The following is a 17,308-nucleotide window of genomic DNA, read 5'->3' on the forward strand; positions in this document are numbered from 1 at the left end:
GTACTTAATCCATATCGGGAGCCATAAAATATTATTTAGCAATTATCGGCCTTTATAATTTTAAAGCAGTCACCGTATAAAGCCAGGTATCTAATTGTGTAATAATTTTTGCAATTAAACGAACCACATTACAAGAGATTTAGTCGTAGGTGCTTGTCGAGAGGTCCCAAAACTGGAGCAAAATAATAAAAGGTTTGTGTAACAAAATGCTTAATGAGTAATTTTATTGATTAAAAAAAAAACCTTTAGTGTGCGCCATATTGTTTTTAATTGTTTTATTTATGATGTATGAAAAAAAATAAAAAATGCTACGGAGGGTTCATTTGGTCTTTATACGATTGGATATTTTGAGAAATTATACTGTAGGAATAAAAAACTCAAACAAGAAATGAAAAATAATTTATTATAAGTTATTTCGGTATACAGCAAGCGTGAATTTGCAAAATAATACTTCAGGATTTTAAAATTTGTTAATAAGAAAAAATCATTTTGTTGATATTAAAGATTATGACTCAATGCTATATAAAAGGATAATGAAGGCCTTACTCCCAATAGGTCCTTAAATCTCTTTTCCTGGTTGCGTTGCCTCTGCTTTCCTTCTTTATCATATTTTTCAGTCTGTGCTGATACTGAACCTTAGATAGAAGATGAAACTTAAGAAGAAGATTCTTGGACCAACATTGATATAAATATTGTTGTATTTAATAATAAATTGTGCAGTAACTTATTTCTTGCTATTTAACTGTTCAATAAAAATTTTTCTAGAGCATTTACTTTAACTATACCTCAATATAACCCTGTTAATGAACTATATGCCTTTTATTTTTTTATTATGTATATATTTATTTCATGTGCATGGTGTATACCTTTCAGACATTGTTATTGATTACTATTTGATTTGATTATGTAAACAATGTATATGTGGCGAAATATTAAGTGTGTACCACGTAACCATAATACCTTTTCTCTCACGGTTAATTTTATTCTTGCGTGATTATCCTAACCGTACCTTACCTTTCTCGTTATCTTATTTTATATGCCGTAGGTGTCCCTGTTCCTTTAAAAATAGGGTGGTGCGAAATTACATCTCTTCTCTTTATGTTCTAACTTCTCTTCTCTTTATCTTTAGTACTCGACTAACTAATTCTTTGTATTTGAGCTGCAAAAAACCCCGACCAAGATACCTCTACCAGACTGAATCCTGAGCCTAGTGCCGTTCCCTGGGTAACCTCTACTCCTTCCATAAAGAGGGCACAACAGTGACAGCTTAAATAAAAATATTAATTTAGGACTAATACCTAGCCTTCTTCGGTTGTTACCCACTGACGTATACCAAACTATACAGTGTGTAAAAGCCAAATGGAATAAATTCATTATTTAGGTTACTGTACATATTTATAAAAAATCCCGAAACACGTCAAATTTAAATTATAACTTGACATTCTTTAACGTGAAAATGCAACCCCTACCTTCAACCCCCTTAGAATGACAGGTACAACCCCCAATTTTTAAAATCGGAAATATAGGCTTGTGATATATCGTTTGAAAGGTATTTTCACTCTCCATTCAAAAATGTCGCTTTCAAGTTTATTAAGATTAATTAAGATAAAATAAATTAAAATCATGTGGTTACCGAAATTCGCTAAAATATACTTAAAACTTATTTCCCGTTTAGGTCTTGATAATGAGAAAGTGAACAAAAACCATAGCAATGTGGTTTTTAGATGGTAACCATTAAAAAACTTTAAAGAATTTCCGTGGCAACGTTATTTTAACACACATTAGTAAATTGTTTTATTTAAGTTGTCAGTATTTTAATTTAAGTAAAAAGTTCGTTCAATTCAATTCTGAAAAATGGTTAGATTAACAGAAATGCATAAAATAACAGTTTTACAAATGATTGGTTACGGAGATAACACCCGAACACAACAGGAAGTAACTCGCCTATTTTATGAGAAATTTCCTAATTTACCGCCTATATCCCAAGAAACAATAAGTAAAATAGAGAAGCAGTTTCGCGAGTTTGGTCATGTAAGGCAGATAAAAAAAGCAGCTGCCAATGTACTGAGTGATGAACTCAAATTAGATGTGTTGCTTGAGTTTCAGGAAAATCCACATACATCGAGTAGACAGGCATCCACTACATTCAATGCTAGCCATACATCGATAGTAAACATATTAAAAGAAAATAAATTGCATCCTTATAAGATGATACCTACTCAGGAGCTCATGAAAGACGATTTTAATAGGAGAACTTTTTTTGTGAGCAAATGATGGACATGTTGGATAACAATATTATCCAATTAGAAGACGTTATGTTTTCTGATGAGTGTACTTTTTCACTTAACGGTCATGCTAATCGGCAAAATTGCCGCTACTGGGCCACGGAAAATCCTCACTGGATGAGAGAAGAACACACTCAATACCCTCAAAAGGTTAATGTTTGGGCAGGGATTGTAGGAAACAATATCATTGGTCCCTTTTTCATTGAGGGCAACTCGAATGGCAACAATTGTTTGGCACTACTTCAAAATGATGTCATTCCAACGTTGGCAAATTTCTTTCCTGATCCAGGAAACCCTCAAGTTCCAGCGAATACGATATGGTTTCAGCAGGATGGAGCACCACCACATTACCAACTTAATGTCCGGCAGTACCTCGATACAATATTTCCCAATCGGTGGATAGGGAGGCGAGGATCGATTGAATGGCCAGCGCGATCACCTGATCTTACATTATTAGATTTTTTTATGGGGATATGTGAAGAGCCATGTGTACAAAACTAAACCTTCTGATTTAAATGACTTAAAAGAACGAATAACGCTTGCGATTAGGTCGATCACGCCTGTTATATTAAATAATGTTAGGAGACAGTTTTATTTGAGATTAGGATGTTGCCAAGACGTTCGCGGTGAATATTTTGAACATCTACTTCATTAATATTCATAGTTCTATTTCGTGTTCTACATTTTATTACGTTTTGCATTACATTTTAGTTTTTGATTGTATTGTAGCGAATTTCGGTAACCACATGATTTTAATTGATTTTATCTTAATTAATCTTAATAAACTTGAAAGCGACAACATTTTTGAATGGAGAATGAAAAGAGCTTTCAAACGATATATCACAAGCCTATACTTCCTATTTTAAAAATTGGGGGTTGTACCTGTCATTCTAAGGGGGTTGAAGGTAGGGGTTGCATTTTTACGTTAAAGAATGTCAAGTTATAATTTAAATTTGACGTATTTCGGGATTTTTTATGAATATGTACACTAACCTAAATAATGAATTTATTCCATTTGGCTTTTACACATTGTATACAATAATTTGTGTAGATGGCCAGTTGAATCGTTGCTTATTTACTTAATCGTAAACCAGTGTAAACTCACCAAATAACTTTAGTATTTAAGTCGAGGTATTGATTTGTTTGCAGTATAATAAATTATTCATATTCCCTGTTTCTTATTACAGGCTTAATTTTTTCGTTCGTTTTGAGTATGCGTCCGAATTCATTTTGTGGAGGATTTTCTTTACATTTTTAACTCCCTCTTCATTAAACCATCGTAATTAATGGTTACTATATTTGCTTTATACAAATAAGAACACCTACCTTTAATAAACACATTAAGTGCTGCTTGATTATGCAATGTTTGTTCTCACCCGATAAGTTCAAACCAAAAAAAAAGCAAAACCACTCTCACCTCAATATGTTATAAGCTAAAACATGTAATTATTACTGATACAAGTCCACTTTAATTACCATTTGCTGATATGTAGATTGTTATTATCCAACAACATAAGATTGTCCTGTAGATGTCTGCCTACGTCGTGTACTTTTGACTATCTTGATTTTTTTTTGTATTAATATCACGACGATAATTAACATAGAAATCATTTATATATCAAGAAATGCATGAGGTATATGTGGTAATGTTTTATTTAGGTAATTTATTGCTATTTACTAGATGCTTTTCTTTTAATGTGATATTAATAATTGTGTTCAATACAAACCATATGTAGAATCTATCAACCAAAATTTTATTTTAGTCCATGACCTCTCAAAATCAAAATAAACAAGCTGAATTTTACTGAGAATGTCAATTTTGGGATTTAAAAATGGGATATCCCTAAAACCCCCACCAAAGAGAGAGAATGGAAAACATCTATTTTCCAAGAATCTGTATGCCGTGAAGCGGTGTTCTTTCAATAAGTTCATTACAAAGTGAAAAGGTAAAAGAAATAATAAATTAGACTTACAATCAATTTAATTTAACTATCCAGACGACCGGTTTCGCTTTCTACAATATGCAAAGCATCATTGGTCTCGATACAAAGTTAAATAAATGCTGAAATAATAAACCCATATTAGGGTGTTGTCTAATAAAGATAAACAAAGATAGAAAATATAAATTACAGTAATTATGCCAATATTACATGTCTGTGGTTTTTCAAAATGAATAAAATGTTTAAGCAGACAAGGTAAGACCCACAAATTGGTAAAATAGTCTATTAAACTGTAATAAATTAATAAATGAACAAATAAATAAAACATTACTTACATGCCGGTACTCTATTAATTGATGGTTGAAAGAACATGGTTCAAACTATCCTGTATTGTTGATTGGAGAACTTAAGTCTGCTATTGTAATTGTTTGACAGTAAACGGGGAAGTTCTTGAGGAGACAGATTTTATCCAATGAAGTAGAGATAGGTGTAATGTGATTGTTTGTTTGATGAAAGTAATGTTCTATACCATTGAGTTATTTAAAAGTTATTTATATTTATTCTAAAGATATATTTATGAAATGTGTGTTATTTATTGAGATTTTATTTTATGAAGGTGACAGTTGTAAGACAATGAATGAGGTTAGATGTACAAATTGTGTGGGTGTGCAATTCTTTCAACTTGTAATTATCAAATTTCTTTGATAAAGTTCTATTGCAATATGAGGCAAATGATTGTAAAGTCAAGTATTTACCATATAGCCTATTGCCATATATTGCAATAGAACTTTATCAAAGAAATTTGATAATTACAAGTTGAAAGAATTGCACACCCACACAATTTGTACATCTAACCTCATTCATTGTCTTACAACTGTCACCTTCATAAAATAAAATCTCAATAAATAACACACATTTCATAAATATATCTATAGAATAAATATAAATAACTCAATGGTATAGAACATGACTTTCATCAAACAAACAATCACATTACACCTATCTCTACTTCATTGGATAAAATCTGTCTCCTCAAGAACTTCCCCGTTTACTGTCAAACAATTACAATAGCAGACTTGAGTTCTCCAATCAACAATACAGGATGGTTTGAACCATGTTCTTTCAACCATCAATTAATAGAGTACCGGCATGTAAGTAATGTTTTATTTATTTGTTCATTTATTAATTTATCACAGTTTAATAGACTATTTTACCAATTTGTGGGTCTTACCTTGTCTGCTTAAACATTTTATTCATTTTGAAAAACCACAGACATGTAATATTGGCATAATTACTGTAATTTATATAATTTATATCATCTATCTTTGTTTATCTTTATTAGACAACACCCTAATATGGGTTTATTATTTTAGCATTTATTTAACTTTGTATCGAGACCTGAAGATGCTTTGCATATTGTAGAAAGCGAAACCGGTCGCCTGGATAGTTAAATTAAATTGATTGTAAGTCTAATTTATTATTTCTTTTATCTTTTGAAATGGAATCACACAAGCAACACATTCATGATTCATTACAAAGTTTTTAAGAAAACGTCTTCTTTTGCACACTTGCTTATATCGCTGTTATCAGCTGACATTAATTTTTTTGGTGTAATATTTACTTGGTTTTCACAGTTCACAAAATTATGGATTTATCACTCGGTGAATTCAGTTAAAAAGGGAATTTTTATCACTATACTATAGTTACTACATAGGTAATGTCCTGTGTTCAAAATTTTGAAATATTTTTTGTTGTATGTTGCGAAAATCGAAATTATTACGGACAGAAATTATAACAAATTAATATTCCAAATGTTAGATAGGGTCAGGAATATTAGAATTCGAGGAATTATGAATGTCAGCCATACAACAACCGAAGTCATTAGAATGAACAGAGTGGATTAGTTTAAAGAATGAGGGAAGATCGTTACCTAACCAGATACTATATTGGGTACCACAAGATAAAAGAAAGACAGGAAAACCTAGACTAAGTTGGAAAGAAAGGATTGGCGGATAAATACGAGAAAGAGAATAATGAAATTTTTTTATGATATTCAAAAATATATACAAATTCTCAGGTTTACGTTTAATACAAATACTTATTACAAACATGACAAATGTTGTTTAATGGTAATTTTTTGATTTTAACAAGACAACCAAAATAACTTATTAAATAGATCGTTGCTCGCAACTATTTTTTATATTCGATATGTTTTATATTCTGCGGTACACCATTTATTGTTTTTGATCTTAGAACATCATTTTCATACTTCATAACTGTCTCTTGTCCGTTTTCAACTACTTTTGTGGTTGTCACTTTCTTACCATTTACAATTTTTGTCGATGTTGACACTTTTTTCGTGTAGGAACCATTTGGTGAATTGCTGCAAATGAGAGGTAGTTATTAGTATGGTAATATAAAAACAAAAGTAGAATTTAGTAACTTGGTAAATAGCTTAAATTTTATTACTGTTCTTAAACTATTTTGTTGTCGAATGTTAATGCAGTTTTAAAATAAACAAAAAAAAATTAAAATCGTTGAAATTTTTAATTTGAGAACGAGTTCCAAAGTTAAAACTGTGGCTTATTAATAGTAAGTTCAGTAAATTCTAATATACTTCTTTTATAGACAATGATTTTAATATGTAAAACTATTTCCATGGTATAATACAAAGCATCACAATTCGCAGTTTTCATTTATATACTACAAATTTAATCAATAAGTCATAAATCTTTCTATCAAAAGAAGAGACAAAAGTTGAAATATTGGCCGGTTAAGGAACCTTTAATTGAACTAATGAGAAAATAAAATATATTATTTTCTGCTCAAGGATCTTTCTAAACCTTTATTATCAGTGTAGACCGATTCTCATTATTATTATATTGTTTCACATATTTTTTTCCATCTTACACTATTTTGTGCTTTATCTCTTCGTCTTTATCCATTCGTGATCTGCTAAGTCGTTTTTGATTTGGTGTATCCATTTTGGTTTGGGTTTCCTCTTATTGCTGTATATATTTGCTATTTGACACAAAAAATGAAATACGGTGATCCGGAGTAAATTAGCAAAAACGCAATAGAAAAAATGTTTCAAATTAAAAATGTAGCCGAGATAATTTTAGACAAAAACGTTTAATTCAATTTTTTTGGGTAGAATGAACCGTTCTCTCAGAAATAATGATTGAAGAGATAGACAATTTTGAATGTTAGTTACGCTCGCGAAATCAATGCACAATACAAAAGAGTACAGCTTTTGTATACAATTTTTAAATTTTGCCACAAATAGACTTAGTTTTTATAGGTGTTCAAGTACTCAAACGCATATAAGTCTATATAATTAAATAATAAATACATTACACATTATTTAATATTTTTTTTGTTCCAGGTAAGTTACTGTACTCCAATCACAGGTGAATTGGTAAGAAAATCTTAAGTTCTTACTTTATCTTTAAAAGAATATTGTAATAAGAATTCCTTTTTAAAAAGTATACTAGAATTTTTTTACATACGCCTTATCATGGAATATATTGACAGAAGTAATTTCTATTTCTAAAATCCACAAAGCACAAATACACATCCTTATCAACGTCTCTACACCGCTGTATAAGCACCTGGAGAGCGAAAACTGCTTCTCTAGTTCCAAGTGCTTTCCGAAAACCAAACTGCGATCTATCGATATTTGACTCACATTTATCATATATTCTTCTATGAATGATCTTAGTGAACGCTTTAGTGATATGATTGAATAAGCTTATAAGCAGGTAGTCATCACAGATCTGGGCATTTGGTTTCTTCGGGATTGTAATAAATGTTGACTGTAGCCAGTTCTCCCGGATTTTACCGCTATAATATGTTGTTAAAAAGTACAACTAGATTATCAAGGAACTGTTTGTCTGATTTACATAGGATCTTTAATATTTCGCAGGGTACATTGTCCGGACTTGTTGACTTATTGTTTTTTAGTGCTGTAATGACATCTTCTATCTCCGATTTAAGGATTGAAGGACCTGTTTTTTCTGGATCAATCGTTACCCTGTTTTTTTGTTTATTTTTTGCTTTATTCACTGGAGTCGGGATGGATTTAAACATATTTCATGCTATCCCTTAATACTCGCGCTGTTACAACAGCTAGAAAATGCTACTGTTGTTCCAACTTGAATTCTGTTTGCCTCAAACGAAAACTGTTCCTGCTTGTCCAGTTTCCGCTCTTACGTGGGGTTATTGTAGCATTTTTGTTTCACCACCCCGTGTATCAAAAAAACACCGAAAAAGATTTTTATTCTTTTTGCTTCTCTGATATTGATAATGTAAACATTTTGGGGTCTGTTTATAGTACACACATTGCTTTTTGTTTTGATTTTGGCTCCACCTAGATATTTACGCTGAAAATTTCCACTCAGGTTGGGGGGAAAATGTATGCTGACAAGAGAATGATTTTGGGAGGATGATGTCACTTGGCGATGTGTCCGAATTTTGTCATCGGGAATTCGATAGTGTAACTGTCTAAGAAAACAACTTAGGGTCTGAACGAGGACACATCGTTCTTGGAGAGTTTCGAAAACGGGCAGTTTGGCTTAATTCCATGGGTTTTGGTTAGAAGAAGGTAATGTGAGCTCAAAATGCTATGTGACAGTCTTTGTATAGTGAATTAATCACCTTTTTGTTGGAAGCTGTGTCATTGTGTCAAGGGATTTAATAATAGCGCCCTGATTTAGCGTTTTGGTATTTGATTTCTCCCAGGATGTGCCCAGCTTCCATTTTGTATATCCCATAGGTAAAGTTTGTATGAGACAGTGTTTTTGTATTCAAATCTAAGATAACAAAGTTTTTTAATAATTAGAAAAAAATAATTAGCAGTGAAGCAAAGTAGTTTTGTTAATTTTTTTTCAATAAATTCGTTTTCTAATTCTCGTTTTATGGAGCAGCTAATTGTCATATTTAAGTTTTTTTTTTTAATAAAATTAACCTTGATAATTAATTAATAATTCAGAAAAGTTTAATATTTCATTTTGACATGACAGTTAGTAAATATTTTTCTGCCATTTGGTACATAACCATAGTATTGAAGTATGTTTAGTTATAAGGTTCAATTAATGTTTGTTGATAAATTTAGATATTTTTATTTGTAATAAATGTTTATGTGAAATAAAAATAAATATGTAATTTTTCTGTTTAAACTATGAGTTTAAAAAAATTATTTCTTTTAAAAAGGTATTACAACAACATTTTTAGAAGGGAAACAATCGAAACCTTTTCTTTCTAAACAACAAGAGGATTTTTTTAAACGGCGTTCGTAAGTTTTCCCAGTACCCCAAAAAAAAAGATCCTTATCCACGACCTAGCTCTCCAACCACAACACAAGTAGCCGTTCGAAAACATTTTAATTTATTTGCCTACCCTATCTTCAAGCCCAGTGATTGTTCAGTCCCCTCTTTTAGCTCCCTATAAGCAAATTATTCATATTTAATTGTTACAATCCCACCCTTAAGGTGGAATACGAAATTTTTTTTTTTATCAAATAATCCTATTTACCTAACGATATTAAAAGTTTTGATGTGTCATCTCAATCCTTTGAAATTCCAATCCAAGATTGTATTATTGTTCTCTTGGATCATCTGGTCAATGACAACAAGTCTATGGTACTGGATGATCTTGCAGACAAATGCTCATCTTCTACTAATTTTTTGGGGGCAGTTAATTTCTTTAGACTAATATCTAGAAATGAATGCTACCTCTCACATCCAAATGTTATCGTTTTTTCACAAATCCGCTCTGGTCATGAAATAATATAGGAAGCTCCCTAACTTAAAATACAATTTTTGAAGCAACTTGCTAAGCACGTATTGATGATACTGATAAAACTGGAAAAGGAATCTTGGGAGTAGATCTCCGACAATTCAGCCAGCTTCTTAAAATAACAAATAAATACAATTGCAGTGAAATCGGAACATCTAATAGCGATGATTAAGAACAAATAGTAAGATGAAAGCTATAGATAAAGTGAGAATATTTAAAACTTTCCTACAACTAAAACTACAATTCCTATTTACATTCAATATTGAAACTAAATGTGCTGCTAATAGAACTAATAGCATATTAAGTTTGATACTTTAACAATAAAGGTATAGAGAAGAAATTGCAAATATATGTTAAGTAGTCGGCTATATGAAGTAGATAACGACAACGTCGCATATAATAGGACCATATAAAAAAGGAATGTACCTATAGTATTGCTACCATTCTCGAATATTTTTTTTGTATTTCGCTATTAACCCTATTTAGCAAATTTACACACAAATAAATATTTTAATGTTGATTATTAAATTTAGTTATAACTTACCCAGATGAACTAAAGGAACTTTCCATAGAACTGAACGCCGTCCCGAAATTTTCTCTTGGCTCTGAAAAAAATCCATCAAGAAAACCACCACTCATGGGGCTAAAAATCGACATACCAGTACTGCTGCTAGGGTTATTACTACGATTATATCCCGATCTATTTTTGCTTCGATTAGATAAAAAGCCTTCGCCAAAAAAGTCGAAAATACTCGATCCAAAAAATTCACGGAAAACTTCTTCGGGATCCCTATAACAGATATTCAAATATAATTTATTGAGATTTTAAGAGATTGAGATTGTGAGAGATATATTTTTATAATTTATATAAGTAAATACCTATGGTAAAATTCTGCGATAGAAGTAATTTTCCTAATTCTAATTGTGTTTAATTAATAGCAAAAACTTACCTAAACGTAAAATGAAAACCATCTCCTTCAAAATCAAACAAGTTCCCGAAACTGGGCGTTGATGCTCTTTCAGGATTTACAGTTCCATATTTATCATAAGTTCTTCTTTTTTTACCATCCGACAACACCTCGTAAGCTTCTGAAATCTCTCGAAATTTCTTAGTTGCTTCTTCTTTATTATCCGGGTTTTTATCAGGATGCCACTTTAGAGCCAATTTCTTATATGCTTTCTTTATTTCGTCGGTAGAAGCATTTTTGGAAACTTTTAAGATCTTGTAATAATCTGACATAGTATTGTACAGCAGAAGCGGGTTTCTAAATTTATTAATTTTTCATGGAAAAGCAATTTATTTGTCTTTTCCAAATATACGTCAAAATATTTGGCGTTTATTTAGAAATTAGACTTTTGATTTGAAAGTGTATAACAAGTTATAACACAACTAAACCTCGGTGGTTAAGTAGTGAGATTCTTTCTTGAAGTGAGGAGGATCCGAATTTGAATTGAAAAAATTTAGTCTTTGAAGTAGGTAATTAAAAATAGTGCAAAAAACTATTTTAATAATTAAGAGAATACTATGCTAAATAAATGATCCTGTCAAAATTATGTATTTATTTTAAAATTAATAATGTGTCAGTTAGTGTCGTAAACAATATTGAATTAATACATAAACCCTTTCACTTATGGCATCCTAAACTTAGTACATCATTTAAACTCGAGTCCCAATCGTCTAGAAAATTTAGTACATAATTCTTGAAGGTCCGTTTCTGAGACGACTTTATTTGGGGATAGTTCATTTTGACTTAAAAATAACTGTTAGAAAAAATAATTTTGGTATTGACAGTAAAATTGTCTTCAATATGTCAAATTTTGTTGTTAAAAATCTATTTTAGTAAACAACCATTAATAATATCTTAATCACGACAGGGTTGAAAGTGTCAGTTTATTTTAACTTAGGTAAAAGAAATAAATAAACGACTTACAGTCAATTTATTCTACCTTGGACGAGAAGTTTCACATACTTCAATTTCTTATGCGTCCTCAGGTCTCTGGAAAGGTTACTTAAATGCTAAAATATAAATTGCCCTTATTAGGGTACTGTCAGGTGAAAAATAAAAACAATACCAATATTATATGTGAACAGTTGTAAAGGTGCACAATTTTTAAGATTCTAAAATGTTACTTACAGGCCGATACAAGGAATGTAGTTTTATCGACTTGGAAGCAGACTTAATGCTCCATTATGGTCGGATATTGTCTGATGGTCATCCGATTTACAGCCGATATTTATCAAATTGTAAAATTGATGACTATCAGATAACATCCAACCATAATGGATCTTTAATCATGCTACCACGTCGATATAACCGCGTTCCGTTTATCTGCATGTGAAATTTATAAAATCTTAAAAATTGTGCACCATTAAAACTGTGCACATATAATATTGGTGTTATTTATATTTTATTTATTATTTATTTATATTTTTTTTACCTGACAGTACCCTAAAAGTGGCAATTTATAATCCACAAAGAAAATTAAATACTTATAGTTGGCTGTATACCGTAAATCACAAACACTTTATTTACAAAATCCGTAATTAAAGGTATATATTACATCGAAAAGAACGTTTCGGGCTACATCAGAGAACGTTTTGCGATCAACAAGTCCATCATGAGTGAAGTTAACTGGAATAAGTATTACCATTATAATGAAGACACACGTAAAGTTTAAATATTGACTAAGGTTAAAGCAAATGTATGTAAAACCCTTTTAATGATTTTTTTGTTATTTGTAACACCTTTGCTGATAAATAAATAAATTAACATGATGTTGAAATGAAAACTGGTAAACAGTACTGGTTGGACAAAGGCATTAAGAAATGATTAAGCAAAAGAAAGAAAATTACAAGTTAATTCAAAACCAGATCCGAACGAACAGTGGAAGAGTACAAGCAGATCAATAAACGAGTTAAACGAGAAGTTATCAAGAAGTAGAGCGGTACCTGGCCAAATAAATGTAACTATATAGATAACCGTATTGGAGGTATTGAAAGTTACGCAACCAGTTTTAGAAGCAAAAGGCAAATATAATTTGATTTAGTAGTTTTAAATATGAATTTCAAAAATTAGATAACTTTAGCGAACGATCGTTATTGTCATTATATTAACGTGAACGTGAACGAGTGAAAACGAATAAATTTATGAAAGGTGTCGACATTTTTTCTTATCAAAGATATATTCAAATGATATTTACATGTAGGTATATAAATACTGTATGTACCATCTGCTATTTATCGGCATATTTATTACTTATTTATATAAGCTCTGATTGTTAAATACCTAATTATATTTGACATGTAATTGTATGTTTATAATTAAATGTGAAATTATTGAAATGTAAAGCTTAAGAATATGTCACATTTAAACAACGGTTTTCATAGTTGTAATCAGAATCAATAAGATTTTATGAACAGGCATACAGCATCAAAGGAATTAGTTTCACTTGATATTTTCACTTCACTAAATGCATTCATTTGACTCTTTTTAAGGGGGAAACTATATTTATATTTAAAAATAAAATGAGTCTTACTAGAACTCGAGAAATTTAATGAAATTGTTTGCACCCTTTCAGAAACAGTGTTCACCTGTCAAGTAAAGTGCGTTCAGAAATTATATATTGGGCAATGAAGATAGCTTAGAATATATGAAATTTTATAAGACTTATTGCTCATTCGTGTTGTTTGGTCTGTCTGTCATTTACTCTTTTATTATATTTAATTATCAAGGCAGAGTTCTTTATTTAGCTTGATATATCTTTCACTGAAAATTTCCGAATGCGCCATTATTATCATCATCATCATCATCATCATCATCAACCAGCATCTAACGTCCATTGCTGAACATATGCCTCTCGCATGCTTTTCCACTTAGTAGGATTTTGCGCCATCTGAATCCAATTTGTAGTCACTCTTTTTATGTCATCTGTCCATCTCGTTAGGGGTCGACCTCTATTTCTGTTAGATTGTATTCGGGGTATCCATTCCAAAATTCCTTTTGTCCACCGGTTATCAACTGATCTTGCTACATGACCTGTCCGGTTCCACTTTAGTGTTGTTATCCTTTCAATAACGTCTGCTACTCCTGATCTTTTGCGCATAGTAGAATTGGGTATTGTATCACGTAGAGAAATCCCTAACATTATTCTCTCCATTGCCTTTCCGCAACTTGTAGTTTACTCACTGTTGTTTGGTTGTCTCGACTTATTCTGCTCTCATGACCCAAGTATTTAGAGGAGACGACTGGCTCAATATCTTTGTCTTCTACTGAAATGTTTTTGTTGTGGACTAAATTTATCATAAATTGTTTTTTTGAAAAATTTATTTTAAGACCAACTCTTGTTGTGGCAGTATGGAGTTCTTGGAGCATTATCTGTGCCTGATCAAAGCTGTCTGCAATAAAAACGATATCATCTGCAAATTTAGGGTTATTTAAAAGTTTTCCATCTACTTTGATGCCCTTTTCATTCCAATCTATTGTTTTTTTATGCCATTATTATATTTCTAAGAAAATTTATAAATACTGAACCCAGAATACTGGATAGTACCAGTAGTAAGGCAATAAGACCAGGTATATAGTTGTAGACATTCGATTTTTCACCACCTCTATGAAGAGGAATAATAATGGCTCTCTTGAGGCACTCTAAAATTATACCTTTTTCAAAGGAATCATTAATTACTGAGACCAGGACTTCCATAACATTTTTTGGGAGATTAAAGAACATTTTTATAAATAGTCCATCAGTACTACAGGAACGTTTGCTTTTGATACTATTGATTGTATGGATCAGTTCAGATTTATCAACTGGTCCTATAAAAAATGAATTCTAGATCTTTTTTGAATTGTGGAGATAGAAAACGGGATCTTGTTGTGGCAAAATAGTTGATATTATATTTTTACTAACGATTATTTGAACATCTCTTTAATTTGAATCAGTTTCTTATTGGAAAATGAAATTAAATTCCTTAAATAATCTGAATTGATAAAAATAAGTAAGCATGTCGAAAACACGTAATATGTTATTACAATAATATTTACCCATTATGAACAATTTTACACCCCAATTTTTCCTTTAGATACGCTCGTGCTAATATTTCTTTCCTACTTTCGACTAGAAATTATTTGTTTTTTGTATTGAAATGAAATCACAAGTGATAATGTGCAGTCATGAGTTACATCAGAAACGAATATTTGTAGTAAAAACCGGAATTCCTTGAACAGACAAATACGATTGTCACAATAAATGAAATTATTTTTAATGTAATTTCTTTCATCTAAAGATAATAAATGTTTGGTTTATACGAGGTAAACATTTTCGCGTAATTACGTGTTTAAATTCTACTTTTCGGTCTAAAAGGACACTTTGTGAGTTTACAAAATGAAATGCTCTACTGGTTTATTGGAAAAACAGACTAATCACATATATAGAAGTAAATAATTATCAAATATACCTCTTACGGAAGAACAATTTGTTTATCAATCAGAAAAATGTTCTAATATAGGAAAATGACTTCTGTAGCCTACTAGGAAGAAGTCAAAAGTAAACAAAATGGCTCTTACAACCTTGTACTCGCTATTCCAAAATATTTTTTAAAATATTGAACTTAAATTAAGCACACCGTTCCCTCTGAATACTATTCACTAGTGCTGTGGACTCAGCTCTATTTTCTGTTGTTGCAAGATCATTGTTCTCTTATGCCATAAATACATGCAACAGGTATTTTTAGAACCTCACAAACTAATAAATGTCTTTCTAAAATGAGTTTTCTAAAAACCTGGATCTGCTGGACTAAAAATAAATATAGCATATACATTAAAGATTTTTCATGTCACAGTGTGGAAAGATCTCTAGGAAGAAACGACTCGTTTGAGATTTACAATCTAAAACGTAATGAGCCACCGGTTTGTATTTTTTCCTAACATTTTTTCTGCTGCTGTCGTAGGCATTACCATACAATATAGTTCAAATAAAAGTGTTATCTCGATCGATAGTCTCTGAGAAATCCAGCTTCTCTAAGCTCCTCTTTCGAGTTTTTTTAGACGCCGCCTGACTAACTTTAGTGCAGGATTCGTACTTTGTACTCTTGGCGATAGTTCCCCAGGTACTTTAAAATGTCCTCTCGTTGCGAAGTCTACGCGGAACGCCTACCTGCTAAACCAGACCCTCCTCTGTCATCCAGCGATCCGGAAGCAGAATGGCCGCTGTAAGGCCGACATCACTTCCGAAGCACTACGTTCATTCATTCATTCTCCATTTATCCACATCCACACTCCATTCATCAGCAAGGAGGCTCACTGTGTTGTTCCAGGTAGGGCGTAGAAGATCTTCATCGCTCATAGTACGGCATCACTCTTAGACGGGCATTTCCTCCTTTCCCACAGTCTGACTCACGCATTCTAACCCATACTGTCTGACCCACTTTTCTAGCTTCAACTTCCATCTTTCACTCTTACTTCTGCCTTTTGTTCAGCTGTCTTTCTTCCTTTCTTTCTTCTATTTTCTTAATCACTGTACGGATATAGTTGTGTATGCTAGTCCAACTTGATTTATTTTCAATCATTCACTCAATCATTTCTCTCATTGTAACAAAATTCACACCTGTCTCTCTCTCCATTCTGTTCCTTTCTACTATCCATCTGTTGCAATCTAACATCGTATGTGTCACAGTATCCGAGTGTCCACAGTATAGGCATTCATCTGTGCCAGTCTTTCCGAACCTAGAGAGGTAGGCCCTAAAACATCCGTGTCCTGTAAGCACCTGCGTCAGGAAATAATCTAGTCCTGCCACCCAATCTCTTATGTTCGGAATCAGCATTTTCGTCCACTGTGCCACATCCTCCTTGCTGTTCCACTCTTCTTGCCATCTTTCAATTGACCTTTCCCTTTCCTGTCTTCTCTCGGCCATAATAAGGTTTGGGCCTCTTCTCTCATTCAGCTCTTTTCTTTCTACCGCCAAAACATGTAACGGAACACATCCAGTCATGGTTCACAAGGCTGCCGCAGACACAGTCCTGTAGGCGCATGTCACTCGCAACAGACTTGTTCTGTCCACTTGTGTTATGAGCCTCCTATAGGCCGTTATCTCTACCGCCTCGCTCCAGACTGGTGCCGCGTAGAGGACGATCGATTGTACAACACCGTGTAATACCCTCCTCCTTTTAGATTTAGGTCCCCCAATGTTGGGCATCACCTTTCCAAACGCAGCCGCACTATTCACAGCCTTCCGGACCACCTCCCGCACGTGTTCCCTCCATTTTCCATTCTGGTGCAATGTCACTCCTA

The 17,308-nt window shown here is 32.1% G+C and overlaps 2 protein-coding genes across 3 annotated transcripts in view; one reads left to right on the forward strand and one right to left on the reverse strand.

The window, feature by feature from the left end:
• The window catches only part of LOC140444960 (uncharacterized), a 351,698-nt gene that overhangs the window by 155,411 nt on the left and 178,979 nt on the right, over positions 1 to 17,308 (forward strand). The window lies entirely within an intron of this gene.
• Positions 6,219 to 11,362, reverse strand: LOC140446178 (dnaJ homolog subfamily B member 6-A-like). 2 transcript variants are annotated; one of them, XM_072538714.1, is made up of 4 exons: positions 10,972 to 11,362; positions 10,681 to 10,811; positions 10,566 to 10,626; positions 6,219 to 6,608 (listed from the first exon to the last, which is right to left on the reverse strand). In XM_072538714.1, exons 1-4 carry the CDS (start codon positions 11,259 to 11,261, stop codon positions 6,416 to 6,418), a joined length of 675 nt encoding a protein of 224 aa, XP_072394815.1. In that variant the 5' UTR covers positions 11,262 to 11,362; the 3' UTR covers positions 6,219 to 6,415. The 2 variants fall into 2 exon arrangements, with proteins under 2 accessions (XP_072394815.1, XP_072394814.1); XM_072538713.1 differs by having other exon boundaries at positions 6,232 to 6,608; positions 10,566 to 10,811.

The sequence above is a fragment of the Diabrotica undecimpunctata genome, chromosome 7 (genome assembly GCF_040954645.1).
Source record: "Diabrotica undecimpunctata isolate CICGRU chromosome 7, icDiaUnde3, whole genome shotgun sequence".
Lineage (NCBI taxonomy): Eukaryota > Metazoa > Arthropoda > Insecta > Coleoptera > Chrysomelidae > Diabrotica > Diabrotica undecimpunctata.